The sequence below is a fragment of the Ovis aries genome, chromosome 19 (assembly GCF_016772045.2).
Source record: "Ovis aries strain OAR_USU_Benz2616 breed Rambouillet chromosome 19, ARS-UI_Ramb_v3.0, whole genome shotgun sequence".
NCBI lineage: Eukaryota > Metazoa > Chordata > Mammalia > Artiodactyla > Bovidae > Ovis > Ovis aries.
Window position 1 is genome coordinate 48,353,458 of NC_056072.1, and position 19,523 is coordinate 48,372,980.

The 19,523-nt window shown below is 42.5% G+C and overlaps 2 protein-coding genes across 52 annotated transcripts in view; one reads left to right on the top strand and one right to left on the bottom strand.

The window, feature by feature from the left end:
- Window positions 1–12,642, top strand: part of PBRM1 (polybromo 1) — a 100,670-nt gene extending 88,028 nt beyond the window's left edge. For 22 of the 50 annotated variants that reach the window (XM_042236095.1, XM_042236097.1, XM_042236100.1 and 19 more), the window contains 5 exons: window positions 907–1,071; window positions 4,437–4,592; window positions 7,590–7,660; window positions 7,770–7,986; window positions 9,775–12,642. In XM_042236095.1, coding sequence (XP_042092029.1) covers window positions 907–1,071; window positions 4,437–4,592; window positions 7,590–7,660; window positions 7,770–7,986; window positions 9,775–9,947 — 782 coding nt within the window. In that variant the 3' untranslated portion in view covers window positions 9,948–12,642. The remainder of the gene's footprint in view (window positions 1–906; window positions 1,072–4,436; window positions 4,593–7,589; window positions 7,661–7,769; window positions 7,987–9,774) is intronic. The other 28 variants (XM_012099950.3, XM_042236111.1, XM_060402448.1 and 25 more) reach the window with 3 other exon arrangements.
- LOC101110881 (ubiquinol-cytochrome-c reductase complex assembly factor 5) lies at window positions 4,258–19,268 on the bottom strand. Of its 2 annotated transcripts, XR_003586133.3 has the most exons (4): window positions 18,965–19,268; window positions 16,174–16,261; window positions 8,855–8,992; window positions 4,258–5,138 (listed from the first exon to the last, which is right to left on the bottom strand). XR_003586133.3 is itself a non-coding variant. In XM_012099936.5 (3 exons), the coding sequence occupies exons 1-3, from the start codon at window positions 19,122–19,124 to the stop codon at window positions 5,126–5,128; spliced, it is 261 nt and encodes an 86-aa protein (XP_011955326.1). In that variant the 5' UTR covers window positions 19,125–19,268; the 3' UTR covers window positions 4,258–5,125. The 2 variants fall into 2 exon arrangements, 1 of the variants encoding a protein (XP_011955326.1); XM_012099936.5 differs by lacking the exon at window positions 8,855–8,992.
- Window positions 19,269–19,523: the final 255 nt, after the last annotated feature.

A 19,523-nucleotide genomic window follows, 5' to 3' on the forward strand; every position in this document is an offset into this window, starting at 1 on the left:
CGAGGAGTGAGGGGTGTAGCAAGGATGTTCCACAGCCCAGAACTGGCACACAAGCTAATGCTCCTCTCGCGTTTTGGATGAAATAAGTATGAATTCTGAAACTTTTGCTGATTTAGGATGACTTATGGTCAGTATTGAACTCAGCTTCAGGAAACCTGGTTCTGTCCGTACATTGTCCATTGCTTCATATGTGTATACATATTGTTTCCTGCTTCTGATGACTGTAGCCTAGAGTATCATGCATTTTTTTCCCCTTGGGGTTTATTAAACATGACCTCTTCATTAGAATGTACAAATTAGCGTTTATTTTCCTAAAACCTTGTGGAGGAGGCAGTAAGCTACTTTTCCCTTACAGAGTTAATTTTCTTCAGCTGCTAAACCCCATGACACTAATGACAAGAGTCCTCAAATCTTAGTAAAATTGGGTGCAACATATCAGGAAAATATAGTAAGTAACAATTGTGCCAAAAATTATAATGGGCCATGGAATTGCTTCATGTTGAAATTTTTAAACAAATTTGTAATGCTATTAATACTAGAATAATGGTAGCGCTTCTCATCTTCAGGGTGCCTTGTGAGATTAACCATGTTGGTTATGCTGGTGACGTTTTTAAATAAAATCTGTGCTTTCTGAATGTGTGTTGCAGTCTTAACATTCTTGAAATCTTTGCAGACCAGTTCTCAAGATGGGATAGGAAAGCTGGACTCTAGGTTACCAAGTGAAATCGGCCCGACTCCTCCTGTGTTGAGACTAGTCATCTACTGTTCCTTCCATTGAGACAGAACTGTTGCCTGTGTTTTTTTTTTTGTTTTTTTTTTTTTTTAACTAGTCCTGTTGAATGCAATGGATGGTATTTTGAATTCCTGGGTTAAAAACAGAATTGAAAATCTGAAATGCCTTTACAGAGCGGGCAGCTAAAGTTGCTGAGCAGCAGGAGAGAGAGCGAGCAGCACAGCAACAGCAGCCGAGTGCTTCTCCCCGAGCAGGCGCCCCTGTGGGGGCTCTCATGGGGGTGGTGCCACCACCAACACCAATGGGGATGCTCAATCAGCAGTTGACACCTGTTGCAGGTAAAAACAGGAGCTAAGACCATTTTTTTTTCCACTTTAAGAAATTCCTTCATTTTTTTTTTTTTTTTTCTCCAACGAGGAGTAGGCCACAGTCTCTAGGCTCTTCTCATGACAGATTCAGAATTTGAATCATCCATGTTGTCCTTATATCGCCTTTCCCTTATGGGCAATGCCTCCCCTCTGCCCCAGAAATGGGCCCTGGGCCCAACCCTGGGAATTGGTAGAGAGCAGCTCTCCCCTGGCTGTGGGCATGATCTGGCGATATTCCGCACCCCAGACTGCTCTGGATAGAGTTCTACAGCAGAAAATATAAACAGACCCTGGATTCTGTTCTGGAGGGACTCCCAAGAGGAAACACAAAACTAGTCTTTAGGAGATGATGATTTTCCCGTCTCATCCCAGTATTCAGTTTGCCTTGTTCTGCTGCAGCCATCCTTTAGAAGACTGACCATTTAAAAGGATTTTTGACAATGAATTATAAATCCTTTCTTGGTCACCAATGTGCATGACTGCTAAGTAGAATACAAAGTCTTTATTCAATTCATTGTGCCCACTCTGTAATGCTTTTCTATTTAATTACATTAAACTGCATTTTCTGTTAGTATCCCAGTCACATATTTTTCCAAAAAGAAAAGAAAATGATGAATGTGGTTTGCTTGTGTGTGTTGTCTCTGGTTCTGGTAGCCATGGCAAAACTGGCCATTCTTGAGTTGAATATTCTTGTCTGACACGTCTCCAATGAGAAGCCTGCAGACCGCTTCTCAGGTCCCTCTTTTGTGATCTCTCTAAGCCTGGTGAGGTCCATCCAAGCTGTGTTTCTTCTTAAGCAAGCAGTCTGACCTCTTTGCAGGGAGTCCAAGATAGTGTTGTTCAAGACAAGCTCATTGGGATGCTGTTTTTGTTTACGCTTTTTTTTTTTTGCTTTTCAAGGCAGAGTAGCATAGGATAACTTTTCCATTGTTGCTCCTACCTTTTGTGATGGCAAGTTCTCAGATGCACTATCGCTGCACTCAGCAGTTGCACTCGCCAAAGCACATCTGAATCATGGCTTTCAGTACTCTCAGTGTATCTGATGTTGATCTAACAAATCTCATAATCGCCTGCTCTATTCCATGGCCCATTTTGGTTAATGGGGTTCCAGTGGTTTTTAGAAATCAGACCTTGAACATGGGGACTTTGACAGTTAGAATTCCCTCATTAACATTCTCTTTTGTTATTTGATGTGTGATATTCTAGCACTGTGCCCTTGACTAAAAAGCCCAGGGACACATTAACAAAATGAATTCAAACAGCTAAAAACATTAAAAAAACAGCAGCTGCAGCATTTTAGCTCCCTGTTGGGGAATGACTTCATGGAACTCTGATGGGTGAGGAGGGCGGGCCCCCTTTCCAGAAAGCCTCTGCTCCGTTATTAAGCATATGGTGCCCAGGCCTCTGGACCATGGGAGTGCAGGGCAAGCATTCTCTAAGGGAACCAGTCTTTGGTCCACAGCAGGAATTTTGCCGCTAAGAGGGTGATTGTTTTTCATGGGTTTACAGGTTGCATAGTGCCTGATTCTTAGCCTTGTTGCTGTCTGAGACCAGCTTTGCTTACAAGCATTGAAGCTCATTTGAACACATGTGACTGGGATAATAAATGCCAAAGTACAGTTTAATGAAGACAAGTGTCATATCTTTCGGTTCTTAATAATCTCTCCAACCACAGCCTATGTAGGCTGCGTTCAGATGGGCTTTTGTAATTGAAAGCAAAGCCTCCTAACATTCTTACATTCCCACCTACTTATCCCTAAAAACTATCTGGTGGAAATGGTTAAAAGACAGTTTGGTAGCGTTGCGTCTCCTCATAAGTAAGATTATGGTGTCTCTTCACTCTCTGAACTCTAGTTTAAGAAAAAGGAAATTCATAGTCCTAGTTTATGTACAGAGGTATTGTTATTTAAAACTTATTTTAATTATTTGTAGGTTTCTTAGCTTAGGTTTCTTAGCTTAGATATGACCAATGAGGCAAGCTGAATCAATCTCAAGAGTTTTCAGTAATTTTATAGCGTCAAAGGACTAAAAATAAATACCTCTCAAACAATTTTTCAGAGAAAGTCAAAAAGTAAAATTCTTAGAGAATCTGCAGCTTTCCACTATATCTAGAACCCCCTCTATAATACAAAGAGAATTATATAAAAATGAGGTTTGGCATCAATTCCTCAATGCTCCCTTTGTGCAAGAAGCTGTGACCAAAGATGATTGCATTTTGGGGGGAGCCTTGTGTTTTGTTCATTGTGATCATTTCAGATCCCAGAAAAAATCAATTTGTTTTTCTCGATTAAAAAAATGTCTGTGGCTTTAAGGTTCTTTTGATAGGTGAGTCTTTGACATTTTGAAATTTTCTTCTTTTCACTCTTTTTGCCAAAAATACTTGTTTCTTGAAATTCTTCCCTAGCTAGCAGAAACTATTTTGTGTTGTGACGATGCACTTTGAAAATAAAGGAATGAAAACCTCTGTTCAGAAAAATTCTGTACCTCCTTTAAAATGTTCCCTGTTAACTGAAGGTCTGTGAGGACATTTGTGCGCTTGGAGACAATGATGACAATTGGCATTTTCTCATGTCAGCAGAGCCTGATTCTCCAGCTGTTCCTCCTAAGGTCTGCGCACAAGCTGCTGAGTGACCTGGGCTTAGGTTGGCTTGGGGGGCGGGGAGAGGGGGAGGTTTTATCTTAATTTTATCATGTTTGGAAATCTAAAGATGAAGCATCAGTTGTTGTGATGACTCTTAGCTGTTCCCCAGCTCAAGCTCAAGCATGCTCCATTCTTACCAGCAGTGGTGGGGCTAGAAGGGAGGAGGAATGGACACAGAAGTCTTGAAAACTTCTTGCCCACCTCCCCCCGTGCTGGAGAACCATGCTTTGTGATCAGGGCTATGCGCCTCATTTCCTCCATTTCAGTTTCCCCTCATGTGTACCCGTGATAGGCATATGAGTGCGGGCATAGTGGAATGATGGGGTTTATACTGTTCAGTAGAATCGCAGTAGACAGAACTGGTCACTCTGTTTGAACAGCTTGCAGTAATCATGACCTTGGGAAGGCTGTTACTACTTCTCTTTATTATTTAACTGAAAACATGCAGTGTATTTATCCCAGGGAGAATAACTACAAATAATAATATACTAAGTACTAATTCATCCAAAAATATATTTCATATTTGTAATGTTTTATTTTGTTCATTATTGCAACAAAATAATTGCACTAATTGTTATATCATGCAGTACTAAGGGCGCTTATTCATTAGTAGTGCATGTGTGGGGGGGTTGTTATTACTTAGTTCATGTTGCATGTTAATGATGCATGTCTGAAATTTGTTGTGTCCTTCAAGGCATGATGGGTGGCTATCCGCCAGGCCTTCCACCTTTGCAGGGCCCAGTTGATGGCCTTGTTAGCATGGGCAGCATGCAGCCACTTCACCCTGGGGGGCCTCCACCCCACCATCTTCCGCCAGGTGTGCCCGGCCTCCCGGGCATCCCACCACCGGGTAAGAACTTCATCCTCATTCACTCATCAATCTCATCTTCATACTCTTTTTCCTCCCTCAGCCATTTGTTCCAGGAGGTACCTGCTGCCCATGTGGGCAGGCCTTCCCTCACTGAGAACCCCAGGGATGTCAGCTGCAGGACCTGTCCTGTGTGTTGAGCAGGTGGCTCAGCACCTGTGCCCTTGAGCACTGGCTGCCTAGCAGCGGCACAGGACACATGACAAGGAACTAGACTCAGCAGATAGGGGCAAGAGGCACACTCTGGAAGCCCTCAAACCGTTCGGCATATGCTCAGAAAGCAGATGCAGCCTGGACAGTCGTGGTCTGCTCTAGTGAATGAAGTTTCCCAAATGGCTAGTTCAGAGTCGCATGTGAAAAGCAGTTTTTGCTCCTGAGTCCATTTCTTCCTCTGGTTCAGTTCTTATCTCAGAGGGTCTTTTGTATAGAATGCTTGCTCCATCTTTTGCTTTTCAAACACCTCCCCTCTAAGGGGATTACAGAGTTGCTAATGGGCAGGACTCTTCAGAAACTCTTCAGTCAGTCCTCCTAGGAACAGAAAGGAGGGAGAGAAAGAACATGCACTGAACTAGTTTTCTGTGTCTGAGTCCTCGAAGAAGCATGACATAGCATTTAAAGAACAGCATAGTCCACCCTGGTAACTGTAGACACTGGTTCGTCTGTTGGCAGAAGCCCAGAAGTTATGTCATATAGAAACATATAAATGGAGTTCAGAAATAGGTACAGTTTTACTTTATAATTAATTAGCAAATTGAAAGATTATTATGAAAGGAAAAATCATCAGTTCCCATCATATGCAAAAAAAAAACTAACCCTTAGACATAATCTAGTTGGAGAGAAAGTGGCCTTAGGATGACTTGGAATAGCATTTGATCTATTATCCAAAATATTAGCTAAAGACCTGGCCCAGATGGCAGAATATAGAAACATTAGATTTGCTTATAACAGGCTTGGCTGTACCAATCCCGCAGCTATGAAGAGTTCCAAACGATGCTCCACAGGGTGTGCCCCACAGTACATAGGGTGAGCCAACCTGGTGGTTTGGCCTAGCGTCTCTAGTGGCACTCTGTGATGTGAGTGTTGCTTAGAAAATGGCCATAACGCCCAGAAATGTTTGATGCAGACCTAACCGAAGGAAGAAACGTTTGTGGGAGTGGGTGTTTCATTATGGAAGTGGTGGACTGTGAGTGAGTTGGACTATAAGTGTCAGTCATAAAATGGGTGTGCCCCTGTGGCAGGTAGAGTTGGCTTTAATTCTGTGCCCTGTCCCCTCGGCATAGAGTGTCTGACTGAGCAGTCAGACGAGGCTGGAGGTGACCCCTAGGTGTGTATGTTATTTGGTAGGAACCACACCTAAGTCCAGTACCCTCTAGGTAACTGGTTTTTTGGTGGGTACTGGGGGACAGATGTTTCCCTGTCCCCCTTCTCCAGATTCTAAATGCATTTGAAGAAAGCATAACATACCTGATGGCAGGGAGACAGGGAAGAACTCTCTTGGTGTCTACCCACACATGTCCCACCCGGCTTCAAGGAGAGAAGTTTCATGAACTCCTTTGGTGAGTGAGCCCACAGTCTCACCAGCTACCCCACGGCATGGCATTTGTAACCAGGAAGCAAAGGGGGTTGATTTGGTTGTGCTGCCCTGTAAAGATTGATACAGACAGCTCAGGGAGCCCCCCAGTGTTGTGAAATATAAAGTGTGTGAGTGTCCTGGCAGGCTTGGGGGGCAGGGGTTAATAATATGTTGCTGGACTAGCAGCTTAGCCACTGCAGCCCCTCCACTCACTCACAAATAATCGCTAGGATCCTACTCTTGGGATCCAGGTACCCTTCTAGGCCCTTGGAATATCAAAATCCCTGCTTTGTAAACAGAAAGTTTGTTTTCACATACTGTTTTCTCTTTAACAGATATGTAATACTTCTTGATATTTAGCAATTCTGAACCTTAGAATAGTGAGTCAGTTCTGCCTGGTCGAAATAACACCATTTTGAATCCAGAGAAACTATAAATACAAAGCTAGCTCTTATTCATCCTTCTATGCAGCTAGCTGGACTTGCTGAAGGTTTAAACAACATCTCACCAGGGTTTTGGTTGTATTAATAGTTTGTTAGTTTTTAGCGAACTGGGTCCCTTGCCTGTTTCTCTGTTTTTATGAGACTAGAAAATGAATGATCCTGAGATTAAAATAGCCCCAGATGCTAAATTTAGGATATCACATTATTATCAACCAGGATGTATGAGACAGAAATTGCTTGTGAGGAGTCACCAGGAGAAGTTTATACAAAGACCAAATGTAGTGAGACCATGGAATCTTTCTCTTTCCCTTTGTCATTTTGCATTTGAGGTGATAGCACCAAAGGCTGCCCTGCTTCCAGATGATCCCTTTTCAAAGTGCCTCTCTCTCAGAGGGCAGTGTCCCCTCTCTGCCAACATCAGTGACTCCAGTCAGAACCAGAGTGCTGATAGCCTGTGAGGGGACAGCAGGAGTGTGTCTCCAGCCTCCACAAAGGCCGCTGGAGCGTGTACTTGCACAGCCTCTTCCCTTAGGCCCCTGTCCCAACACACTGCATACAGCTGAGCCTGGTTGCAGTGCTCTTAACTGCCGAAATTAAACTCAGGCTTCAGGTGCTAGAAACTGTTGTTGAAAGATAAAGGCCTTGAAAATAGAGTTGCATTCTGACTATAGCTTACTTAGGGAAATATCAGAATTCTCTGCAGAATTCAAATTATTTCTCAGCCATGAATAATTACTGTACATCTGACAAGCTCTCCTAGCTTTGTATTTAGAGCACCTAGAAAACAAAAGGACATGGATTTCCTATAGGATGCTACATCCTGTTTTGGGCGCATAGGGTTCCTGTCCACAAAGACTCAGGGCAGTGATCATAGTTTGCATTTTAAATGACGTTTCTTATCAGACAGTTTTTCAGTCTTCTCATCCCAGAACCTCTAATTGTGCCTGTAATTCTGAATTATAGGTGTGATGAACCAAGGAGTGGCCCCTATGGTAGGGACTCCAGCGCCAGGTGGAAGTCCGTATGGACAGCAGGTGAGCCTCCAAATTGGATCTTCTAGGACTCAACAGAATTCAAGTCACCCTTTTTCTCAGAGCGTGGGTTGAGTATTTTCCCGCTGACCCTGTATCTGTGCTCTTTCAGGTAGGTGTCCTGGGGCCTCCAGGGCAGCAGGCACCACCTCCGTACCCTGGCCCACATCCTGCTGGCCCCCCTGTCATACAGCAGCCGACAACACCCATGTTTGTGGCTCCCCCACCGAAGACCCAACGGCTTCTCCACTCAGAGGCCTACCTAAAGTACATTGAAGGGCTCAGTGCTGAGTCCAGCAGCATTAGCAAGTGGGACCAGACGCTGGCAGGTAAGGAGAGGTCTTTCTGAAGAAGCTTTTTCAAAATCTATGCTTTATCAAAGTCCTCTTGCTGCTGTTGACATGTTATAGGATAAGTATCCATTGTTCTTATACAGGCATACCTTGTTTTATTGCACTTTGCCTTATTACACTTCTCAGATACTGATTTTTTTAAAAAATTGAAAGTTTGTGGCACCCCCATGAGCAAGTCTCTCAGCACCATTTTTACAATAGCATGTGGCCACTTCGTGTTTCTGTGTTAACATTTTGGTAATTTCCACAATACTTCTAACTTTTTCATGATTATTATAATTGTTACGGTGAATCTGTGATCAGTAGTCTTTAACATTACCATTATAAAATGATTACAACCTGCTGAGGGCTCAGATGATGGCTGATAGTTTTCAGCAATATAGTCTTTTAAAATTAAGGTACCTGAAGCTATATTACACACTTAATAGGCTACAGTATAGTATAAATGGAACTTTTACTTGCACTTGGGAAACAAAAAAATTAATGCAATTTGCTTTATTGTGATCTGGAACCAAACCTAAGGAAGGCCTTTTTAAGTAAAATGTATATTTAGCTGAAGCATTTGCAGTTTTGTATATTGATATCACGTACTGAAAAATTTTTTTCTTTTGCTGAGTTTCAAAGCTTCATTTTATCATAAACATCAATGCTATCTCAATAAGTATATTCTGAATTTTCTCAACTATTTTTCAGGCATTTGGGCATAGCATAGATGCATTTGGGCAAATTAAAAATTATTTCATCTCAATTTTTAAAAAAGATAAAAGTATTATTGGAAGACATGTTTCTAATCTATCAAGTTACTCAGTTAGTTCAGCAGGCTTAACATATTTTCAGTACATACTGAAATAACTTGCCAAGTTTCCAAAGAAATTCGGAAATTTCCATCCATTCTTCAGGGGCTTCCTGAGTGGCTCAGTGGTAAAGAATTCACCTGCCAATGCAGGAGGTGCAGGTTTGATCTCAGGGTCAGGAAGGTTGCCTGAAAAAGGAAATGGTAACCTACTCCAGTATTCTTGCCTGGGAAATCCCATGGACAGAGGAGCCTGGCAGGCTATAGTCCATGGGGTCACAAAAGAATCAGACATGACTTGACGACTAAGCATCAACAATTCATCCTTCATTTCTAAGCCAGATTTGATCAGTTGATTTCTTTTAACAGTAGTAGATAGTTTTCCCTTTCCTCACATTTACCTTTTTAGGAATTTTTGTCAGTATTGAAGTTATTAAATATCACAAGTGCTTACAAGAAAATACTAGTGGTGAGATCTTTTAGCTGTTTGTGCAGCTCTTATGTTCCCAGTTCTAGTAATTTCGTTACATTGTGCAGCTCTTGTGAAGTAACTGTTAGAAATTAGAAAATTTCTAAACTATAAAGCATGAAATGAGACATCCTTGGCTAGGTTGTCGCATACCTAAGTAAAATAGTTTTCTAAAAACCAAGATGTCAGAGAATTCCCTGGTGGTCCAGTGGTTAGGAATCCAGACTTCCACTACAGAGGGATGGGTTCGATCCCTGGTCAGGAAACTAAGACCCCATGTGCCATGCAAATATGCATGCCAGCATTTTACTGTGTGAGTGGCAAATAAGTTAAAAAAAAAAAAAAAACAAGATGCCTATAAAACAATATGTGAAATTTTCTGGGAAATATTCTGCAGTTAATTTTATAATATTTAATAAATAGCAGATGTTTCACATTTCAATAAATCTATCAGACCTTAGGACTGATGTTTATATTTCTCTGTCCACACTTACATTTTCAGCTCGAAGACATGATGTCCATCTGTCAAAAGAACAGGAGAGCCGCCTTCCCTCTCACTGGCTAAAAAGTAAAGGGGCCCACACCACCATGGCAGATGCCCTATGGCGCCTTCGGGATCTGATGCTCCGAGACACCCTCAACATTCGCCAAGCATACAATCTAGAAAACCTTTAATCACGTCAATTACGTTTCTTTTATAGAAGCATAAAGAGTTTTGTGGAACAGTAGCCATTTTAGTTACTGGGGGTGGGGGGAGATAAAAAGGATCACAATTTTTATTGCATTTTACTGTACATCACAAGGCCATTTTTATATAAGGACACTTTTAATAAGCTATTTCAATTTGTTTTGTTATATTAAGTTGACTTTATCAAATACACAAAGATTTTTTTTGCATATGTTTCCTTCGTTTAAAACCAGTTTCATAATTGGTTGTATATTTAGACTTGGAGTTTTACCTTTTTACTTGTTGCCATAGAGCTGAAACCATCAGAGGTTTTGTCTTGGCTTGGGGTTTTTGTTTTTCATTTTTTTGGTTGGTATTTTTGTTTGTTTTTTTTTAAATAACAAACAAAATGGGGAAAAAAAAAACACATACAAAAGAGTTTACAGATTAGTTTAAGTTGACAATGAAATGTGAAGTTGGTCCTAGTTTACATCTTAGAGAAGGGAGGTGTACTTGTGTCTGTTTCATGTGCCTAAATATCTTAAGCCACTTTTGCAAAAACTGTTTCTTCCAGGTAAAGTATAAGGTTGTTAGTTGCTTGATAGATGTTTGACAGACATGGTACATTTGGTCTTAGTAACTCAGAAATCTGAAGTTAGCTCTGTGCAGTCTTCTGTAGCTAGTGCATCTCCCAGACACCTGGAGGGAGAACGCACTTTTTCTTGCTCTGAGTTAGACAGCTGTAGTTTCAGTTATCCTTGCAGAACATGTGCACAACCCTGAATTATGTTTAGTCTTGGCAGGTAAGTTTAAGGGTACTCTTGATCTTTTTACAATGAATTCACAACTTATGCCTATACATGTTACGATGATTTAAAACTTCAAATCTCTTACACTGAAACAATGGAAGTTCATCTTGAAGGTATTGAGGTGTGCTGGAGGGTGATTTATTAAACATAACACCTGACCTAACTTAGGGAGGGGAGTGCACTAACTGGACATGGGCTGCTTCAGAAGCATAATTGTAAGAGGCTGAACTGCCTGCATATGCAAATACGCTTTAGTATGCTTTATTTCCTCATCAGATGTGGCTTTTTTTTTCTTTTTTCCTCCAAAGTTTCAGGTTGTAATTCTCAACCAGAAGTTTTAAGATTTTCTGAAATAATTTAAAATGTAACTTGTGCTTTTGAATTTCAGAAGGGACTCATAATTTCAGAAAATGCTCACTAAAAAGAACATTATAGATCCCAAACACTTAGGTTTGATGACCCTCTCTCTCTTATATGATCCTGGGAAAAAACAATTGGAGGCAATATGTAATGCTCAGACAGGTAGAAAGCATCAAACGTGGAACGGTATTTCAGTCAGCATTTTTGAAACCTGCTTTATTGTAGCAAGATGGTTGCCATTGTAGCAAGCTTCCACTGCTATTTATAAATTGAGTGATTCTCAGAGGATACTTTTTTCTTTTAATCTGGTATGAATCAATACCTGGATATTTAATCACTATTCTTACTAAATCATGGGGACAAAAGAGTGCAGAATGGAAAAAAGTCTCTTTGTATCTAGATACTTTAAATACAGAAGGTCCTTATATCTTAATTACTTATAGTCAACCACTGGATCTCAATTTGCATCAAGTGTTTTAAATAATTCTGAATTTGAAGAAATGTTTTGCAGTAGTATGTCAGTACCTTATTGTTCAACTGAATCAGATAAAGAAATCTTCAGTTCCTGGTTATTTGGGCCATTTCATCATGGACTGTATAATACAATCAGATTATTTTATTTCTAGGCATCCTTGAATTACACCAAAGAACCCGAAATTTAATTTTGGTTAAGTTATTTATTTATTTCATGCACCCATCTTATTTCCCTTTTTAAGGTCTGGAAGAGACTTCTTTTGGGAAGCCTCTAAAAACTCTTCACTGTGGGCTATGTGGGGCAGTAGAAGGCAGAGCACTCCTCCTCAGGCTCCTTCCCAGTGTCTAGAGGTGCTGTAGGAACCACAGATCCAGCCAGGGGCTCCCCTAAGGCAGTGCAGAGCCGGGCCAGAGGGCCACGAGGCAGGCCCTAAGTAAGTTTTGTTGTTGTTGTTGTTGTTTTTTAAACTCTTATGTATTTATTTTAGAATCATGTCTTTCTGTATATTGACTTGGAGAATATCAGTTAATATTTTAGGATATAAGATTTGAGGTCCGCCATCTTCCAAAAAGAAAAGAAAAAAAAAAAATGTATGGACTTTAAAAGGTACACGTGAACTATACATTTTTTTTTTTTTTTTCCGTGAGCTTTAGGAACCGTAGTGATATGGCTTAGAAAGTATAATAGCCTAAATGTTTTCAAAATGTAAGTTCATGTGGAAAAGAATTTTGTTTATGTGGGGGGAAAGACCTATAGGTTTAAAACAGTATGTCAGCTAACTGATTTAAAAGGCCTTGAATTGCTTTGTTTTTTGAACCGCCTTCCTCCTTTTCTTCCTATGAGGAAGAATTAAGAGGGGACTCTTCTTTGTGTAAAATCTCCAAATTGGTGTTGTTGACTTTTGAATTTGAACATTTTCAGACTTGATTAAAACTTGGTTTATTCTAACTTCTGTATCAAAAAGGGTTCAAGTGGTAACTAGTCTTATAATATGTATGTATCATATGTTTGTTCATCTAAAGCTTTTTAATCCAAATAAAAATGGAGTTTGCAAAGTGATTGGGATTAACCAGGTTTGGTTGTTCTGTTAAAGCTTGTGTCAGACAGATGTTTAGTTTCAAGCAGGTTTAATTCCTGCAAACCTTGATTTTATGCTGATAGCGATACGGCTGCCAATTTAAAGGAAAAGTACTCCTCAGGTACAGGCAAAAGCCTGGTCCCGGGCTCAGGCTGCATTAACACAGGAGCCAAGTATAGTCACGCTGCAGCCTGCTGTGCCCATGCCACAGCTCTCAGACTGAGTCAGGGATCCCTAACGTGTCCTCAGCAAAGGGTGAAGTTAAAGTCGCAGAGCGAGTTGTTACTGATGGTGGAAGATAAGGAAGCACGTCCTGTACCATAAATCACGGTAACCCATTTCAAGTAGATGTGTGAGCAGAGGAGACAAATGGCCCAGAAATGCTTTTATCATGCTTATGAGCTCCTAAAAAATGGCCACACTTCTAACAGAATGCGTTGGTAAAATCAACCGTTTCCCTCGAATATCACTTTGCAAATCCCTGTGGTTCTGTTCTCCTAGGGAGTTTAGGGCTGTACCACCATCTGTGGTCATGAACATACTGTAAAGGATGGTTGATGTATAGTTAAACATTCCAGCTGCATACTCTGAGCAATACTGCTAAGTATTACTCTATTGCCTCTTCATTCAGAAGTCTGCTAGGTCAGCTGAATGAAAGTTCATACCTGAACGAATTAATAGACTCTATCCCCCAAATAGACAAAACGTGCAGAATGCACGTCTTGTGGATTGCGCATAAATGTGTGAAGGCTAAAGAGCATGCACACTTAATTAGGAGAGCGATTCTTTGGAAAACACCATGGTCCAAGTGTATTTTTTTTTTTTTTAAAGAAAAGTAACTCAGTGTGAAAAATCCAAACTTCTAAAAACAGATTAATTGAATTGCTGTAACTTCAGAGATGCAGGCAAGATTTCCAAAACAGGACTGTTAGATGAACACAGAGAGCCCTCCCTTATTGAGTATTTACTGTGTGCCTAGGTCCTTTCCGTACCCATTCAGATGATAAAGTGAAGTTCCAAAGCCCAGGTAGTTTCCCCAGCACCCCAGTGGACATCGACTTCTAGCAGTAAATGCTAATTAGATTTTTGTCATCCTAAAGTATCCTGGTTTTTAAATGTAAGTTATTTGTCAGTGTAGTTCACAGTAGGGGGCACTGCACTTCTATAAGCTGCTTATAAGAGCATTGCTCTTTAAACTATTACAGCTCCCTTAAATAATCCTAGTGTCTGATAAGTGCATAGTCATATTCCTTTAGTAGAAGGCTTAAAAAAATTGAGGCAAAGTTAAAAGCCTCTGCAATGGTTTAACAAAAATTAGTTCTGTACCATCCAAATTAATGTGCTTTGAAAGTATATTCAATTTAATACAGTAATTGCTTTGCTAGTCTACTTCCCTTTAAGTCAGACATTGTTGTGTCATCTTCAAAGGTTTGTTGTCTTAAATCAGCACTCCAAGACTTGTATTTTAAAAAGATGATGAGAAAAACTCTAGGGAAGTTAGGCACGAATTTCAGACTGGAGATTGTTTCTGGGATGGAAGCGGGAAGGAAACCACAACAGACACAGAAGGTAGCTGATGGTTTTACTAGCATTTACAACTTCTCTTTGTAAAAGGTATATTTTTATATATGACATATGCTACATATTTATGTATGTATGTACAAAGTATCAGACTTCTACCACTGGGGCCAGGGGGGGAAAATGGAGTTAGGCCACAATTTAAATGTATTGTGCAACAGTCTAATCATTAAAATAACCATGAGGTTTAGGGTCACCAGGAACTCTTGTGACAAAAGTGCAAGTGAAGACTACCTTCCTCCCCCAGGTACTATTGGTCATCACTGGTCTTCATACTCAAGCCATGTCTGAGCAGTGTCTCAGTAGTGCTTTAATGAGGTGAGTGGTGAGTGGCTCTTTATTTATACTAAATTGGTTCTAACATAAATGAACTGACTTAAATCCCTTCAGTTCAGTTCAGTCGCTCAGTTGTGTCCGGCTCTTTGTGACCCCATGAACCACAGCACGCCAGGCCTCCCTGTCCATCACCAACTCCTAGAGTTCACCCAAACCCATGTCCATTGAGTCAGTGATGCCATCCAACCATCTCATCCTCTGTTGTCCCCTTCTCTTCCTGCCTTCAATCTTTCCCAGCATCGGGGTCTTTTCAAATGAGTCAGCTCTTCGCATCAGGTGGCCAAAGTATTGGAGTTTTAGCTTCAGCATCAGTCCTTCCAGTGAATATTCAGGACTGATTACCTTTAGGATGGACTGGTTGGATCTCCCAGCTGTCCAAGGGACTCTCAAGAGTCTTCTCCAACACCACAGTTCAAAAGCATCAATTCTTCAGTGCTCAGCTTTCTTTATAGTCCAACTCTCACATCCATACATGACCACTGGAAAAACCATAGCATTGACTAGATGGACCTTTGCTGACAAAGTAATGTCTCTGCTTTTCAGTACGCTATCTAGGTTGGTCATAACTTTCCTTCCAAGGACTAAGTGTCTTAACTTCATGGCTGCAATCACCATCTGCAGTGATCTTGGAGCCCAGAAAAATAAAGTCAGCCACTGTTTCCCCATCTATTTGCCATGAAGTGATGGAACCAGATGCCATGATCTTAGTTTTCAGTGTATTTGTGGCAGAGATCTTTAACTTGATCATATCTGTGGCCTTGAGCATCAGCTTCTTTATTCATGAGTGAATAGGTAGAAATGATTTTGCAACTTAGTCTTCTTTAATATGTAGATTTTTTTTTGTTGTTTGAAAAGATGTTGGATGTGGTTATCCAAGCCTGGAAAGATGCCTTTGCTTTTCTACCACCTAATCCAAACTTTTTCTGGGTCAGATTGCAAACTCTCCCTATAGCCTCAGCCTCTGATTTAAGTCTGTGGTTGCTCAGTGCTGTGAAGATTCACTTTTTCGGGGAAGGAGCAGTGTCTTCAGCAGCTGGATGAAAGCAGCATCTTCCTCAAAGAGGGTAGTGAAGACTGTTGGTCTCCAGTCCTCACAGAGGTCCAGCCCTTGATGTTAGTGGAGTCAAACAAGGGAAGGGGTTGTTGGTGTTCACAACAATGTGAGTAAGGTGTGTTTGCATTGTAGCAAAATGTTCACCAATTGGTAGCTGGCAGAAATGCAGTCTGCATAGTCATCCTCATTTAAATGACCCTGCAGTAGAGACCTTACTTTCATTCATATTAAATTTGAGTTCAGCAAAAAATTAACTTAGGTTATCCCTGGTTACCTAAAAGAAAGGACTTCACAATTTAGACTACACTGAAAAGCATCCCGATTCATCCTTGAATTGTTTAAGAAATGTTTCATGGACTAGATTCCATTGTTTCAGTAGGAAATAATTTTCCCACAAGTGCTGTCCATCAGTGACTTGGGAAGTATTCAAGCAGGGACAGGAAAACTATAAAAACTGTTTATAAAGGCAGTTCTGTGTAAGAACAAGAGACCTGAAAAATACATTTTAAAAGGAGTTGAAAGCAATAGTAAAGTTGATATTTACTTTATTGACTGCTGAAGTTCAGTCTCTGATGCATCTTGCAGCCTTCTCTGATACTGTCTTTCTGAGGCTTTTCTGCGGTACACGTCATCTGCATCAAAAACAAAGATTTGATTTAGATTTTTTAAGAAACTGGAATTAAAAATACATATCTGAGTAATTTAACCAGTAGTCTAGATCTATCACCTGAATCTCAACAATAATGTTTAATGCCAAAATTGACTTAAAACACGACTTGATTTAAATGAGGATTGTGTTAAAGTTCTCAGTAGCAGGGTCAGAGTCAGCGTCCTCAAAGATAGGGTCATGTCACAGCACAGCTCTTAGCAATTTCACTTCTCTCTGAAATCATGTCTTAACTGTCCTCTCTTAGGCACTTCCAACCCTACAGCTCTCTGCTGCTCTGTCACACCCAGGAACTCAGGGCAGGGAGGTGAGGGCAGTCTCCTTGTTCTCAGCTGCTGCTTCTCCACCCTCTTCTTCCGGGGGCCTTGCCATTTACCACTGCCTTCCCTGGCATCTGCCGTCCGTCACTACCCTTCGGCCTCTGAAAACGCTGGCATTTAGCTCAGGTTCCTTGACCCTGTCCTGTGCCATCTTCGCAGGTGATACCATCCCCAACAGATAGGAAGCAACAGTCCCCTTCATCTTCCTGACTTCTCAACTTCTGCCATCTTCTTGCAAGTTTCCTCTGAAGTAATAAATTCCTTCTGTTCTGACCACAACCTCTACTTCCTTTCTAGCAGCCTTTCTGTCCTTGGATCTTTACCAACTTCCTCAGCTCCTTGTTCTCTCTTCCTGCCCAAACCAGCTGAAATTCCTTCTTATTAGTACCAGCTTCTTGATACACCTTCAAAACCCCGACTACAGATTGATGCAACTTCCTTCCTTCTCCACGCCTCACTCTGCTTGCTATGCAGTGTGGGTGTTGTACCTAACTGGGTCCACTATGATGCCTGACAATCCTGTTGCTTCACCCATGGCCCTGACCCTACTCTGCTCACCCCAAATGGCCATGAACTCTTTCTGCACAGAGGGAAAGTCATCAGTAAAGAACTCTTCCCACTGACTTCCAAGGGCTACTCTCCCTTGCTCAGATCCCATCCTCCCACCTTCTCAAGGGCCAGGGTATATCCAGCCTCCCTCCACCTGCTCTGTCCTGATCAGTATTTGCATATCTTCAAGTCTCTCCTGGTAGAGGAGAGACAGCGTACATCCCACCCACTTAGTTGAACTTCCTGAACCGCCTGTCTTCCATGATAAAAGACCCTTCTTGTTTCCCTCCTTGCCTCTGTGGCCACTCTCAGTCACCCTTAAAATGTTGGGGCTTAAGCTCTAACTTTCATCACAATCTGCATGTGAGTGACCCGCTAGCCTAGATCTATGGCCTAGATCCGCCTTCTATCTATATAACCATCTCCCCCTCAGCACATGCCAAATGGAGCCCAGGACTGTTCTGCTTGTGTTCACCCCTGCCCCAGCTGCCCCACCAGAAGCCTCCACTCCTCATCTCCTGAGTCTAGTCAAACACCACGGCCTTGTCAGTACTGCCTCTGGAGTGTCAACTCTACCCACTTCCTGGCATCTCATCCTAGTCTAGACCACCATCCCAAACCTGGACAACCATACAGCTTAAGTCTTCCTGCCAGTTTGCTCTCCACAAAAAGTCATTCACCACATATGTTCACCTCCTGCTGCTTAAAACTCTTCAGTCCTTTGGGATACAGTCTTGGTTCTCTGGTCCCTTTGTGGCCGCTCCAGGCACCTTTTAAACCTCACGCTGCTCACCTGCTTCAGTCCCTCAAACACAGCATAGTTACACACCAAGGCCCCCAGGTTTGCTCTTAACCACTGGCAGAAGACACTGCAACACCACCAATGTTTCCCTCATCTGGCTGACAATCTTTGGGCCCCTCTGACATGGTCACTCCTCCAGGCAGCCTTCCCTGCACCACCTAGTACAATTCAGGTGCCCCACCGGGGAATCCCATGTTCCCTCCACTTCCCCCTCACAGAACTGATCACACTTAATAGTAACTGAATGATCTGTCTCTCCCATTAGTGTTCTTCTGGGGTGGGGAGCCCTCTACCTTATTCTATCTTCTAATTGGTGGTCATTAAATATTAATGAATGGATGAACAGAAGAATTAAGTATCTTTAGAAACCACCAATTTACTTTTCTAATGAGAGTTGGCAGTTCACAAGTGATCGTGTTTCCGGAGAGGGAGAAAGCAGAAAGAACCTAGGAGTTAGAGAAGTCTTTCTGGAAGAGGAACTAGCCTATCCAGAGCTAGTGCTCAGCAAAGCAATGCCAGGCACTTGTTTATAGCGCTTGCCCTTGGTACCCATAACTCTGGCCTGTAAAGACAGTGGTATTTAAGCGGGGCAGACCAGCTGCTCCCTCTAGGGTTTGGACGTGCCAATTAGGAGCTTACACATATCCTATCCCGCTTCTGGATGCTGTGGGCAAGTCTATTCCTTAGGCCCTAACAGTGTCACTGGCAGGCTTGAAAGGACAGCGTCCAGAGTGCAGTCACGTGCCCTTCCATCTAAGTGCAGGGAAGGTCTCAAGGTTGAACACCAATGTATCTTTGTCGCCCCGCTTACAGGAGAGCCCAGGCGGATCTCCACGCCCCACTGAGGGAGACAGTACTCGCCCTTCTGCAGGATTAAAGCAGCTCAGCGCTGAGCGGAATGAGAGGTCTGCAACCTAACAGTATTCCCAGCAAAATGGTTCCTTTGCCGCCTCCTGCTTGCTTGAAATGAAACGGAGGCTGCTGCACCCCCACTTACAAAAGGTCTCCTGGCCCACGCGCAGTTTAATCATGATCCACTCCATCGTTCCTCCGAGGACAAAAAAGAAAGGCAGGAACCTGTAGACGCCGAATCGCTGCTTCCCGGGCACCCGCTGCAGAACCCGCCTCACCTGGGTCCTAGAAAACATGCCGGACATAGGAGGTCGTTGGAGGAGGGTAAGGCGGAACGAAGGCTGGAGCGCCCAGATGAAACCAAAGCCGCCCTGCCCGTCCTTGCTGAGTCCGACGGCCAGGTTGCCTTTCAATCCGGGTCTTGCACCGCCTCCACCGAGGTCAACAGTGGAGCCCGAAGCGGGTAAGGAGCTGGGCGCTGAGCTCCGACCCAGAACCTGGGGCGCCTCCACCAATAAGCGTGAGGCTGGACGCGCGGGTCCGCCAATCAGAATGTGATGGAGTGCGCATGCTCGATGAGGCCGAGCCCTGCAGGCGCCTCCACTCCTGCTCTTGGAGGCAGGGCGGGCCAAGGGGCGGGAACTCCCACGTGGCGTCGGCCAGGCCCCGCCCCCTGCCCGCCCTTGTGCAAGCTGGTACTCAGA